Source organism: Babylonia areolata, chromosome 21 (genome assembly GCF_041734735.1).
Source record: "Babylonia areolata isolate BAREFJ2019XMU chromosome 21, ASM4173473v1, whole genome shotgun sequence".
NCBI classification, from domain to species: Eukaryota; Metazoa; Mollusca; class Gastropoda; order Neogastropoda; family Buccinidae; genus Babylonia; species Babylonia areolata.
This window is the reverse complement of record NC_134896.1, coordinates 28,565,322-28,580,321: the sequence shown is the minus strand read 5'-3', so window position 1 is coordinate 28,580,321 and position 15,000 is coordinate 28,565,322. Positions and strand designations below refer to the sequence as shown.

The window sequence follows — 15,000 nt, the reverse complement described above, 5'->3', positions numbered from 1 at the left end:
ATAAATAAATAAATAAATAAATAAACAAGTTAATTAATTAATTAATTATTAAATAATTAATTAAAAATAAAAACAACATCAATGCAGACAGGGCACTTGCTTCATTTCCATTGATGGTGCCCATGTCATTCGATCCAGAATGCAGACCGTTCCTATTCTTTCAACGTTGCTCCGTGGAAATTGCGGGGAGAGAGAGAAGGTATCAAGAGAGAGAGAGAGAAGGTATCAAGAGAGAGAGAGAGGTATCAAGAGAGAGAGAGAGAGAGAGAAGGTATCAAGAGAGAGAGAGGTATCAAGAGAGAGAGAGAGAGAGAGAGAGAGAAGGTATCAAGCGAGAGAGAGAGAAGGTATCAAGAGAGAGAGAGAGAGAAGGTATCAAGAGAGAGAGAGAGAGAAGGTATCAAGAGGAAGGTATCAAGAGAGAGAGAAGGTATCAAGAGAGAGAGAGAAGGTATCAAGAGAGAGAGAAGGTATTAAGAGAGAGAGAGAAGGTATCAAGAGAGAGAGAGAGAAGGTATCAAGAGGAAGGTATCAAGAGAGAAGGTATCAAGAGAGAGAGAAGGTATCAAGAGGAAGGTATCAAGAGAGAGAGAGAAGGTATCAAGAGAGAGAGAGAGAAGCTATCAATAGAGAGAGAGAAGGTATCAAGAGAGAGAGAGAAGGTATCAAGAGGAAGGTATCAAGAGAGAGAGAGAGAGAGAGAAGGTATCAAGAGGGAGAGAAGGTATCAAGAGAGAGGGAGAGAAGGTATCAAGAGAGAGAGAGAGAGAGAGAGAGAAGGTATCAAGAGAGAGAGAGAGAGTGAAGGTATCAAGAGAGAGAGAGAGAGAGAAGGTATCAAAGCCCCGCTTTTCCACCCTGGATAGATGGTATCCTGCCTGGGGACTTGATACGTCTGAGGACCCTGCTTTGATATAAAGGGGATTCTTGTGGGCGGCTTGGTTGAAGGATCTCGATTTGTAATTATCCTTCTCTCTCTCTCTCTCTCTCTCTCTCTCTCTCTCTCTCTTGCTCTCTCTCTCTCTCTCATATTTAAACAAAGCAGTGCTTATGTAACATATCTATTTTCTTTATATCAAAATGTGCATGTATGTCAATACCATGTGTACCCCCTTCTAAGGGGTTATGGCCTATATCCATTAAACGTCTACGTCTCTATCTCTCTCTGTCTGTCTCTGTCTGTCTGTCTGTCTGTCTGTCTCGCTCTCTCTCTTTCCAGACTGTTTCGATTTCGATTTCGATTTTGATCTCTCTCTCTCTCTCTCTCTCTCTCTGTGTGTGTGGTCTGGTAAGCTCCTCCAACATACTTGTTTCTCATTTTGATACACGCCTCTCTCTCTCTCTCTCTCTCACCCATCCCTCTCCCTCCCCTTCCACACACCCCCTCCTCCAGATTCTTCTTCCTCTTCCTTCCCTCCTGTCTCCCAGGAGAGCTGTCTGTCTTTTGGGGGGGTGGGGGGGGGAAGGCAGACATAATTATTTTCCATAGTTTTTCTTCTTCGGATGGCAGCAGCAGCAACGCTACGCAAGGACGGCAGGTCTAATCATCTTTAATGCGCAGCTAAAAAGGGGACCGGTGTCAGCTGGACCGAACGCTGATGGCCATTCCATGCAACGCGAGGAGAGAGAGAGAGAGACAGGGGAAATGGGGGATGGGAGAGAGAGAGAGGGGGGAGGGAGGGATAGAGAGGGGGGAGAGACAGGAAGAGAGAGAGAGGAGGGGGGAGAGAGGGAGGAGAGAGAGGGGAGAGAGGGAGGAGAGAGGGGAGAGGGGGAGAGAGGGGAGAGAGATATATATATAAAGAGAGAGAGAGACGGAGAGAGAGAGAGAGAGAGTCAGTCAGACAGAGATGGACAGAGTGAGAGAGAGTCAGAGAGAGAAGTAGAGAGAGATGGGGAGAGAAAGAGAGAGAGCGAGAGTCAGACAGACAGACAGACAGACAGACAAAGAGGGACATCGTGAGAGAGAGAGAGACAGACAGACAGACAGACAAGTAGGGAGGTTGAGAGGGATGGAGGGATTCAGAGAGAGAAAGAGAGAGAGGAGAAAGAGAGACAGAAGGAGAAAGAGAGACAGACAGGGAGAGGGGGGGGGAGACAGGGAGAGAGAGAGAGAGAGAGAGAGATAAAACGACCGACAGAGGGAAAGAAAGAGAGAGAGAGAGAGAGATATTCAAAAACTTTATCACTCAGGGATAATGATTTTACGCACTGTCTATTCCTCTAATCTGTCCTTGTGACAACACTGACAACAATAACGATAACGACACAACAATAATAAATTTGAAAATACCACTACTACTACTACTACTACTACTACTACTACTACTACGAATAATAATAATCATCATCATCATCAACAACATTGTAAAAAGTAATAAACGAACACATTCACACCAACCCAATAGCGGAGCTACGCTCGGACGGCAGGTCTAATCATCTTTAATGTGCAGCAAAAAGGGGACCGGTGTCAGTTGGACCTAACGCTGATGGCCATTCCATGCAACACGTGAAGGGAGAGACAGGGCAGATGGGGGATGGGGGGAGAGAGAGGGGGGGGGAGGGAGAGAGAGGGGGGGAGAGAGAGAGGGAGAGAGAGACAGAGAGAGGGGGAGAGAGAGAGAGAGAGAGAGAGAGAGAGGGAGAGAGACAGACAGAGAGGGACAGAGTGAGAGAGAGACAAAAAGAGAGAAATATGGAGGTTGCGAGGGATGGAGAGAGAGAGAGAGAAAAGACAGACAGACAGACAGAGAGGGACAGAGTGAGAGAGAGAGACAAAAAGAAAGAAATAGGATGGAGAGAGAGAGAGAGAGAAGTAGGGAGGTTGAGAGGGATGGAGAGATTCAGAGGGAGAAAGAGGGAAAGAGAGAGGGGGGGGGGGCAGATGGATAAAGAGAGGGAGAAACAGAATGACCGACAGGGAGAGAGAGAGAGAGAGAGAGAGAGAGAGAGAGAGAGAGAGAGAGAGAGAGAGAGAAAAAGATAGAGGGAAAAAAAACAGTAAATGCATGAACACAGCATCAAAACAACAACAACACAAAATAAACTGCATATCATACGAGAGAGAGAAAGAGAGGAGGGAGGGAGAGAGAGGGATATTGAGAGATAGAAAAATAGAGAAGGCGGGAGGGAGGGAGAGAGAGAGAGAGAAGGAGGGAGGGAGAGAGAGAAGGAGGGAGGGAGAGAGGGAGACAGCGACAAGAGACAGAGACCATTCAGGGCGTGTGTTTCATTTCCTTTGATGGTCTCAGGTGACAGCATGGCAAGCTGCTTGGCTGGATAATCGCAACTTTTTGTCTTCTTTTCTCTGTCTCTCTCTCTGTCTCTGTCTCCCTCTCTGTCTCTCTCTGACTCTCTCTAACTCTCGCTCTCTGTCTCTTTCTCTCTCTTCCTCTCTGTCTCTCTCTCTCTCTGTCTCTCCGTCTGTTTCTCTTTGTATCTCTCTCTCTGTGTCTCTGTCTCTGTGTCTCTCTCTCCATCTGTCTCTCTCTCTCAATTGTGCATGCTTGCTTGATCGTTTACCTTCCCTCACCCCTTTCTCTCATTTATTATAATACAAATAAGAATAATGATGACTGGTAAATAAACAAATAAATAAATAAATAGATGCTACATTAATTCACAAGGGAAAATAATTTCGAGATTGCACAAATTGATTACCATGCGGATTCATAAAGTAGTTTTGATTTAATCCACAAGGAAAGAGAGAGAGAGGGACAGACAGAGACAGAGACAGACAGACAGAAACAGAGAGACACAGAGAGACAGACAGAGAGACACAGACAGAGACAGACAGAGACAGTGACAGAGAGAACACTGAACACTGAATGATTTTAATGACTTAGGCCAACAGCCCCTATCATAACAAATGGAAACAAAACACATTTGAGAGAGAGAGAGGGAGGGAGAAAGGGAGAGAGAGAAATCGAAATCGAAATCGGAATCAAAACTTTTTGAGAGGGAGGGAGGGAGAGAGAGAGGGGGAGGGAGGGAGGGAGGGAGAGAGAGAGAGAGGGAGGGAGGGAGGGAGAGAGAGAGAGATTTTCTTTTCGAAATCGATTTTTTTTTCTTTTTTGCTTTAATATTCTCCCTGGTTTTGGTCTCGTGTTTCGTTTCGTCTGTCTGCCTTTTCTTTCTCCCTCTCTCTCTCTCTCTCTTCCGGTCATGGCGGCTGGCTTACTGGCTAATTCAGTGGAGCAGACTGGGGTGGATTACCACGGACAGACTGAAAGACTGAGTGCTGTCGAACATCTTGATCCTCCAGTAATGCAGGGCTGGAGTTACATCCTCGTGTATCTCCCCGTCACTGTCTGCGTCGTCCTATCTCTGTCTCTGTCTCTCTGAACTGCTACTGTCTCTCTGTAACTGTATGTGCCCTGTCTGTGACGTATCCCCTCTCTCTCTCTCTTTCCGTCTCTGTCTCTGCCAACTACTACTGTCTCTCTGTAACTGTATGTGCCCTGTCTGTGACGTATCCCCTCTCTGTCGCTCTCTCTCTCTCTCTCTCTTTCCGTCTCTGTCTCTGCCAACTACTACTGTCTCTCTGTCACTGTATGTGCCCCTTCCCCTCCCCCCCCTCTCTCTCGTTCTCTTTCTTTCTGTCTGTCTCTCTCTCTATATATATATAATATATCTGCCCTTCTCCTTTCTCTCTGTCTTTCTATGTCTATGTCTCTGTTTCTCTCTCATCCTCTCTCGCCATCCCCCCTACCTCGCTGTCTGTCTGTCTGTCTGTCTGTCTGTCTGTCTGTCTGTCTCTCTCTCTCTCTCTCTCTCTCTCGTCCTTCGTGTATTTGCGTGCTATCCTGTAAAAGATATAGGTTTGCAAGATTGACTGGAGGAATTCATCGATAATTTTCTTAAACAAGAAATCAATCTTTGAGTTCTGATATCTCTTCCTTTCTTCAATCATCTTTCTTTGGTGCTCTCTCTCTATATATATCCCCCTCTGTGTGTGTGTGTGTGTGTGTGTGTGTGTGTGTGTGTGTGTGTGTGTGTGTGTGTCTGTCTGTCTGTCTTTCTCTCTCTCTCTGTGCGTCTCTCTCTCCTTCTCTCTCTCTCGCTCACTATTTGATTCATTTTGTAATATTTTTGTTAGCGCCCCACTCCTTTGTTATGGGCCGGAGGTCGAACAAATAGACCATTGTCTTGTCCTCTCTCTATCTCTCCCCCCTCTCTCTCTCTCTCTCTCTCTGTCTGTCTCTCCTTCCTTCGTGTATTTGCGTAAATTCTTGTAGAAGATATAGATTTTCAAAGAATGACTAGGAGAAATAATCCACGAGTCCTAAAATATCGATCTTTAAGAGTTCTGATATTTCCTCCTTTCTTCCCTCACCTTGCTTTGGTATACTTTCTTGAGTTACTAATAATTATATGTGAAGCATTCATCATGTTCAGTGTGTGTTGTAAGTATCAATCTCCTGGTGCAGTGTGTCACTTGCTCTCGCCGTGTCAAAGAAATTAGCGGGTGGTTTATTTCACTGAGATTTACCAAGCATTTCGACTGAAACTTACTCTAGCGTTCATTCTTTGCACGTGCATAAGTCTTGGGTATCTCTTGAAACAACGGCAGAAATGTAAGTTGACCAAGGTGCTGATGTTTCCATCGTTGGAAACTAAAGATTCTTTCTTTCTTTCATTCTTTCTTTCTTACCGTTTTGCTTGTTCCTTGCTTTTTCTTTCCTTTTCTTTTCTTTCTGTTAGTTATCTTTCGTTCTTTTCTGTTTCTTATTTAGGTGTTGTCACTTTGTGGAGTTCCTTTTAACTCACTCAGTACCGCCAGTCCTCTCTTCTCCTCTACACAGACCCCTCGGATGTCCAGTGGGTGTCTGATTGACCCAACCTTTAGCTTCCGTCGTCAGAATTGTGGTATTCTTTGTCAGCATTCACCTCTTCAGTATAAGAGCCTTCCGCTTGCAATATTTTGATGATGGTAATTGGGGTGGAAACGCTGTTAACGTCGATTCTTTCGCCGTTCGTACGGAGAGAGTTAATGTCTGGCGTGGATGGGTGGAGGGTTTATCTTTGTTCGTTCGTTGATTCTGGGCGACTGGCTCGCTGATCATTGCAAGTATTTTTTTTTTCCTATCTGCTTGCTTACTTGATTGCGTCAAGTATTTTTTTTTTATACCTCTCTGCTTGCTTACTTGATTGCGTGGGTGTTTGATTTGCAGAGGATATTTTGTTGTTGTTGTTGTTTGGTTGGTTTGGTTTCATTTTATTATTATTTTTTTTAATTATTATTTTTTTTTTTTTAAATTATTATTATTTTTTTTTTTTTTTGCTTGTTTGTTTTTTTGCGGGTTTTTTTGTTTGTTTGTTTTATTTCATTTTTTTCCCCGAGGCCTGACTAAGCGCGTTAGGTTACCCTGCTGGTCAGGCATCGGCTTGGCAGATGTGGTGTAGCGTATATGGATTTGACCGAACGCAGTGACGCCTCCTTCAGCTACTGATACTGATACCGATACTTGTTTGGTTGGTTGGTTGGTCGGTTGGTTGGCTTGAGGTTTTATCATCCCTTGAGCTCTTTATTCTGCTGCGTTAGGGGATCAATTTCCGTTTCCTTGAGGCTAGATGAGAGAGAGAAAGAAAAACAGCAGAAAAAAAAAATCACGAGATGATACGTTTCCATCATCATCATCATCGTCATCATCATCGTCATCATCATCATCATCATCAACGGTCTTGGTCTTCGAGTTTGGGAAAACGGAAAAAAAAAAGAAAAAAAGAAAAAAAACAAGCCAATTTTCTTCACGCCATCGAAACATGCAGTTTCCGATATGGCGGAAATTGAGCCTGCTTCACTTCAACCGAGATGTCAAACTGTGTGTGAACCATCCTCTTTTTTTCTCTTGCATCTCTCTCTCTGTGTCTCTGTCTCTGTCTGTCTGTCTCTCTCTGTCTCTCTCTCTCTGTGTCTCTCTCCCCCCCCCCTCTCTCTCTCTCTCTGTGTCTCTGTCTCTGTCTGTCTGTCTCTGTCTCTCTGTCTCTCTCTCTCTGTGTGGAATGTTAACATTTTTTTTTTTTTTTCGTTATCGTTAATGTTGTTGTTATTGTTGTCACAAGGACAGATTGGAAGACTGGGCGATGCCTAAAATCTTTATCCTTGAGTAATAAAGTTTTTGAATCTTGAATCTTGTCCCCCCCCCCCCTCTCTCTCTCTCTCTCTGCATCTTTTCTCGCTCTGTCCTGTCTCTCTGCCTCTGTTCCGTCTCTTTCTTTCTCCTCACTCCCTCTCTCTTTTTCTTTCTACCCCCCCCCCCTCTCTCTCTCTCTTTCTGTCTTCCTTTCTCTCTATCTCTTCTTTTCTCCTTTTTTCACCCCACTCTCTCTTCTCCACGCTATCCCTCATATATATATATGTGTGTCTCTCTCTTCATCTTTTTTTTTCTTTTTTTCATCTCCCCTGTTTCTCTTTCCTCTTCTCTAACCACTTCCGTTCACGCAATGAATGCGCGCGTGTGCGTGAGACATGGAGAGAGAGAGAGAGAGAGAGAGAGAGACAGAGAGAGACAGAGAGTGAGACAGAGACAGTAAGAGAAAGGGAGAGACAGAGTGAGAGAAAGAGAGAGACAGAGTGAGAGAAAGAGAGCGACAGAGTGAGAGAAATAAAGAGAGAGAGGGAAAGAGAGAGACAGAGAGGGAAAGAGAGAGACAGAGGGAGAGAGAGAGAGACAGAGGGAGAGAGAGAGGCAGAGTGAGAGAGAGTGAGAGAGAGAGAGAGAGACAGAGAGGGAGAGAGTTGGGTCAAAAGGAGGAACAAACGGAATGAAATTTTATTTCATCAGGGAAAGGAAATTTAAGCAACTAATATATTGTTTTCCATCCGTCCCTGAGCCACAAAAAGGAATAAAGAAAGAAAAAATACACACACACACACACACACACACACACACACACACACACACACACACACACACACACACACACACACACACACACACACACACACACACACACACACACACAGGGAGACAGGAGCAGAAAACGAAACGAGCCAAAGGAAGAACATAAGAATGAAGGAAGAAAGAAATGGAGGAAGGACAAGGAAAATCACGATGATGATGATGATGATGATGATGATGACGCCGATGGTGATGATGATGATGATGACGACGATGGTGATGACGATGACTGGGATGATGGTAATCATGACGATCATAAAGTGGAGGGAAAAGAAGAGGAAGAAAAAAGAGGAGGTGGAGAGGTGGAGGAGAATCAGTGCAAAATGTTTTGAGATACTTGAAAAATAAAATAAAATGAAACCGAACTGAAGAGTCTCATCGACAGACTCAAAGGGCAGCTTTGCTCTATACTACATCATTCTGAGAGATGGCACACGTCGAGCAAATGCATTTATGAAACAGACCCCCCCCGCCCCCCCCACGCCCATCCCCGCCCCCCCCCCCACCCCCCCAAAAAAAAAATATGTAGGTACAACAGACAAGGTCACAGACTAAAACCATAACAAAACAAACAAACAAAAAAGAACAAAAAAGCGACGGGCGCAATATTCCGAGTGGTTAAAGCGTTAAGACTTTCACTCGGGGGGTCCCGGGTTCGAATCTCGGTAACGGCGCCTGGTTGGTAAAGCGTGGAGAACCCCTTTCAAGTGTATATGTAAGCAGAAGATCGAATACGCACGTTAAAGATCCTGAATCCATGTTAGCGTTCGGTGGGTTATGGAAACAAGAACATACCCAGCATGCACACCCCCGAAAACGGAGTATGACTGCCTTCATGGCGGAGTAAAACCGGTCATACACGTAAGAGCACACTCGTTTACCTACAAGTGAACGTGGGAGTTGCAGCCCACGAACGAAGAAGAAGGCGAAAAAGAAGAAGAAGAAGAAGAAGAAAACAAAAAAGTAAGTAGAAAAAAAACTATTAAAAAAAACCCAACAACAACAAAAACAACGTTTTTTTTTACCTGACGAACATCTCCACGCCAGTTCCATCCATGTTTCGCCGGATCCCTTTCCACGACTGCCGCAGACTGAACAGCTGTTTAGCAGACACGCCCAGCTTCTCACAGGTCTTGGAGGTGGTGGTGGTGGCGGTGGAGGTTGAGGAGGACACAGCCACCACGGTGGAGAACTCCTCCCCTCCTCCTTTGCCCCCGTTCTCCAAGGCCTGTCGGCTCTTGGGGTCCGATGACGCCACAATGCCTTGGCTTTTGTTACCACTTCCGCCACCACCACCACCACCACCATCCTTGTCGGTTTTAGTCTGTCGACAGCCCATTTTTTTTCACGTGGCGCTGGTCGTTTAGCAGAGAGACTCAGCAACCAGGTTCAACCCGCGACACACCTGATGGAGGAATCTGCTTCTTCTGTGATGATGCCCCTATGGCTCTTCACACAGTGAAAGGAGAAGACGACGAAGACTCGACAGGCAGGGAACTGGCGGCACTTTTTCGGGGGTGAGGGGTTGGGGGGTGAGTGGGGGGGTGGGGGGGTAAAGGGGGGATTGTGTAAGTTTGAGCACTGACTGACCACTTTGATGGAAGTGACGAACTTTTTTTTTTCTTTTTTTTTTAATCCCAAAGAACTGGCCAATTCCGAGAACTTGTGGGAACTTGAAGATTCGGGGGACAGGTGGGGGAAGCGGGGGAGGGGGGGGGGGAGAGGTTTCCTTTTTGGGAATGGAGTAATTTGAAGCACTGGCAACGTTGACTGAGAAGTGACAAACTTTCCAGAATCTGGTCAATGCCGTGAAATGACGAATCTGAAGGTGTTCTTTTTTTGTTTTGTTTTTTTCTTCTTTTTTTGTTGTTGTTTTTTTTGTTTTTTTAGGGAGGAGATTTCCAGGATATGTCCGAAGTCATGCGTTTCCTGAATTTGATGGCCTTTGTTCAGTGTGACACAATACGCTGGAAACGGTCAGCCGACGAGTGATCTCCCTTCCCCTGTTTCGTTTTTTACCGCAGTGTAATTCATCAACACAATTATCATTTCGTTACATCACGGATGACTATGTTTATTCATCACCAGAGTTTGCGACACAGAGTTCTGTTTTGGCACAGAGAAAATCTAAAGAAAAAAAAAAGATAATATTACGAAACGTATGTGAACTTCCAGGCATAACGTTCTTGTATACGTGTACTCTGTTATCTAAGAAAATAACAATCGTAATAAAGAAACAAATTTTCAAAACAAAACAAATAAAAGGAAGTAAGATAACATCACGTTACGGACCCAGTGATGTCAACTGAGTGCTTTTGACTGATTTGATGAGGTTGGTGCCTGGCTCTTTGGGTCAGTGAGCTAATTGACTTTTAATTATGGTGTGCACGTTCAACTGTGTGTGATGTGTGTGTGCGCACGCGCACGCGCACGTGTGTGTGTGTGTGTGTGTGTGTGTGTGTGTGTGTGTGTGTGTGTGTGTGTGTGTGTGTGTGTGTGTGTGTGTGTGTGTGTGTGTGTGTGTGTGTGTGTGTGTGTTTGCTTGATATCTTAAGTTTCGGAAATTTTAAACTTGGGTATGGTCTATTATGCTGTGATGTAGAGAGCAATTCCATTTATCATGTTTTATCTTTAACCATAAGTCTTAGATGCTGATTATGTTTGTTTTTAGATTGTGCTTATTTTTTTTAAAAAAATTTCAAACTGTAAGTCTTACATTATACTGACTGTGCTTATTGTTCATATTTTTCATCATGTATTATTAATTTATTCTTACTTTGTTTAGGAAATGCTACATATAGATGTGTGTGTCTACGACTGTGCTCATTTCATTTTTCATCGTGTATTATTGATCTGCTCTTCTTCATTTTAGGCTTATATGGATATTTGATGCAGCTGAGATTGTGTGCTTCTGAGCGTATGCAAATCAGCTGAATGGCTTATGTATATCTATATTTGTACTATATAGAATTTAACTGTGTGCCACCACACCAAGCATCTCCTTTTAAGGACAATAAATTATCTTGTGATCTGCTGATCTTGTGAACTTGCCTTATAAACGCTTTTGTGTGGTAGACATTATCTGTTTCCTGATAATCATGGCTGATCCAAAATCGCTTTTAACAGACAGACAGTCGGACAGACAGACAGAGAAGTACAGAGAGACAGACAGACAGACAGAGAGGAAGAGAGAGAGAGCTGGGGGGATAGACAGGGTAGAAAGACAGTGACATAAGAGAAGGTAATAATCATCAAGAGAGAGAACGGAGAGGGGAAAAAATCTGTCCCTTCAATCTTTTTTCTTTATCCCTCCTTCCCCTGCCTTTGATTTTCACAAATGATTTCTAATTAATGATAATAATAATAATCACCATTATGATAGAAACAATAATGATACAAATAATGATAATAATAATAATAATGATGATAATATCTTATATTTTCAGTCCAATATCATCATCTTAGATGAACAGACTATAAGTGAATAAACAACAATAAACAACAACCTATAAAATAACGAGAGAGAGAGAGGAGAGAGAGAGAGAAAGATAATCTCTCTCTCTCTCCCTCTCTCTCTCTCTCTCTCTCTCTCTCTCTCTCTCTCTATATATATATATATATATATATATCGCTCTCTATATATATGCAATTTTGTTTTGTTTTCATTCTGCCCTATCATCTGCACCGTTTTTCTGGCATTACTCCCACGCCGCTCATTCCGTGTTCCCCCCGCCCCCCACCCCCACCCCCCTTAACCCCGTCCGTGCGTGCGTGTGTGCATGCGTGTGTGTACGTGCGTGCGTGCGTACGTGTGCGTGTGCGTGTGCGTGTGTGTGTGTGTGTGTGTGTGTGTGTGTGTGCTAAAAAAAAAAAAAAGGTCAACAAAATTTACAGTGGACAAAAATAATGACGGCTTCACAAAATAAAACGATTCAACAACGGCGAGTCATTAGAAATAATTCTGCACTTGCCAATGCAACCCCAACCACAGCCCCACACATTCCCTCTCCCATACACCAACGCCCAGTCCCCTCCCCCCCAACCCCTACCCCCCCCCTCCCCCCACACACACTACCAACCCCCCACCCCCACCCCCCCTCTCTCACACACACACCCACTCCCATTCCAAGCACACTGAAATTCTGAGGCAGGATATTCTCCAGAGTTTTCGAGCATAAGACATGAAACAGACACATTTTAAGAACGGGGGGGGGGGGGGGGGGGGGGGGGGGGGGGGGCAGGCACAGTATTAAATTTCCCCTCCCACTTCCAGATTTGAGTTTCAATTGTTCCCCTTTTAAAAAAAATAATAAATCAACAGAGCACAACAAATGGCTATGCCATGCAAATAGTTTCCTGCTTTAGAATGACACCAGTTTCACAGAGTCTCTCCCGTCAATGACTTTTTGGGACCCACCCAATAGCAGCATTTCAAGTGACTTTACTGATATTTCAAAATTTGATAATTTCATTTTGTTTCAGGAGAGAGAAAAAAGAAAACAAGAAAACAAAAGAGGCGACAAGTTAACGTCACGTTGACGTTAAAGGTCCCATACCCTTGCACGGCCATCGGGGGCAGTGAACTCCTGTCCACTGTGTCTTGGGGCTCGGGATAGGAAGGTGGGGCCCAGTCCTCTCCTTTCGCTGCTTTTGATTTTAACCTCCCCCCCCCCCAACCCCCCCCCCAACCCAAACCAGGAACCCATTCACCCCCCTGGGTGGAGTGAGGACAATCGTAGTTTTAGCTCTCTCCATACGAACGGCGAAAGAATCGACGTTAACAGCGTTTCACCCCAATTACCATCATCAAAATATTGCAAGCGGAAAGCTCTTATACTGAAGAGGTGAATGTTGAGAAAGAATACCCCAATTCTGACGACGGAAGCTAAAGGTTGGGTCATTCAGACACCCACAGGACATCCGAGGGGTCTGTGTAGAGGAGAAGAGAGGACTGGCCGTACTGAGTGAGTTAAGTTCCTTTCCCAAGAGCACACCAATAACGCTTCTTTCTTCTTTGCTGTTCCTCTATTATTTATTCACCTTTTTTTTCTTTTTTCTTTTTTTCTTCTCAAGGCCTGACTAAGCGCGTTGGGTTACGCTGCTGGTCAGGCATCTGCTTGGCAGATGTGGTGTAGCGTATATGGATTTGTCCGAACGCAGTGACGCTTCCTTGAGCTACTGAAACTGAAACTGAAATCTGCTCCTCACATCTGGAACACCCTTCCTCATCATATCCGTGCATCTGATTCTATTTCTTTTTGTTTTTTGTGGGTAAACACAAACTTCGCTATTCAGACTTGAACCCTAGCATTGCTGAAAGGATTTTTTTTTTGTCCTTAACTTCAAAATGAACAGATCAGTAAAGGAAAAAGAGAAAAAGAAAACCACAGTGAAGAAATGAGCATGCATAGTCTTAATGTCTTGACAGACTATATATAGTCACACCACCACATCCTGATTGATTACCTTCATGGTTGATGTTCATGAGCGTAACACAACTTTTGCTACCTTCGTTTTTATTGTTGTTGTTGTTGTTCGTTGGTGGTTGTTGTTTGTTGTTTTTTTCTACTATCAAAACCTAATTATCTAAATGGACGCAAATCACAAAAAAACGCCGATTTTTCTTTTCAAAAATGTCTGACAAAGCCATATTCTCTCTCTCTCTCTCTCTCTCTCTCTCTCTCTCTCTCTCTCTCTCTCTCTGTGTGTGTTTTGTTTTGTTTTGTTGTTTAGGTTTAGCTGAAGCCAACGTTTTCTGCCACAATGGAATGCTCTGGGACAGGCCGTTTCTATAACGTCAATCAATCAGTTCCCCGGGGAGCTGACGAATAAATTGTCGTGCAAGCGCATTGGTGGTCAACTGGTTGTGTTATTAACGGCTTGTGGCGACTGACGGAGCTGCAGAGAGAGAGGGAGGGTGAGTGCGGGGGGGGTGGGAGTAGGGAGGGACGTGGGGGTGAGTGAAACACAAGGGAGGGAGAACGTAGGAGAGGGGGGGAGAGACAGGAGGAAAGGGTTTGGAGAGAGACGGAGAGAGAGAGAGAGGGGGGGGGGGAGAGGGGGTGGAGAGACAGGAGGAAAGGGTTTGGAGAGAGAGACGGAGAGAGAGAGAGAGAGGGGGGGGGAGAGGGGGTGGAGAGACAGGAGGAAAGGGTTTGGAGAGAGAGAGACGGAGAGAGAGAGAGAGAGGGGGGGAGAGGGGGTGGAGAGACAGGAGGAAAGGGTTTGTAGAGAGAGACGGAGAGAGAGAGAGAGGGGGGGGAGAGGGGGTGGAGAGACAGGAGGAAAGGGTTTGGAGAGAGAGACGGAGAGAGAGAGAGAGGGGGGGGAGAGGGGGTGGAGAGACAGGAGGAAAGGGTTTGGAGAGAGACGGAGAGAGAGAGAGAGAGGGGGGGGGAGAGGGGGTGGAGAGACAGGAGGAAAGGGTTTGGAGAGAGACGGAGAGAGAGAGAGGGGGGGGAGAGGGGGTGGAGAGACAGGAGGAAAGGGTTTGGAGAGAGACGGAGAGAGAGAGAGAGAGAGGAGGGGAGAGGGGGGGGAGAGACAGGAGGAAAGGGTTTGGAGAGAGACGGAGAGAGAGAGAGAGGGGGGGGGGGGGAGGGTGTGGCAGGAGGGAGCGGTAGGGGGAGATAAGGGGATTAGGGAGGATGGAGGCTAGGGGAACTGGGGGAAAAAAGGGGGGTGAGAAGATTGTGTGTGTGGGCGTGTGTGTGTGTGTGTGTGTGTGTGTGTGTGTGGCGTGTGTGTGTGTGTGTGTGTGTGTGTGTGAGTGTGTGTGTATGCGTGTGTGTGTGTGTGTGTGTGTGCGTGTGTGTGTGTTAGTGTATATGAGTGGAGGCGTGCGACTGTGTGCGTGTGTGTGTGTGTGTGAGACGGGGGTGGGTTTGGGGGGGGGGGGGTGGAGGGGGCGGGAGGGATGCGTGCGCACATGCATGCGCCGGGTACGAGCGTACGTGTGCGCATGTGTCTATGTTTGTATCTGCGCGCGCGCACGTGTGTGTGTGTGTGTGTGTGTGGTGTGTGTGTGTGTGTGTGTGTGTGGATAGAGAGACCTAGTGGGAGGGACAGCAAGAGTAGCTGGAAGTTCAATGGAGCA

The 15,000-nt window shown here is 45.5% G+C and overlaps 1 protein-coding gene across 4 annotated transcripts in view; it reads right to left on the bottom strand.

Moving 5' to 3' along the window:
• The window catches only part of LOC143296457 (neuroglobin-like), a 324,409-nt gene that overhangs the window by 118,767 nt on the left and 190,642 nt on the right, over nucleotides 1–15,000 (bottom strand). The window contains exon 1 of one of the 4 annotated variants that reach the window (XM_076608399.1): nucleotides 8,930–9,365. The exons of the other annotated variants lie outside the window; for them this stretch is intronic. Within the exon in view, the coding sequence (XP_076464514.1) occupies nucleotides 8,930–9,243 (314 nt within the window). The 5' untranslated portion in view covers nucleotides 9,244–9,365. Of the gene's footprint in view, nucleotides 1–8,929; nucleotides 9,366–15,000 lie in introns of those variants that run through there. 4 annotated transcript variants of the gene reach the window in all.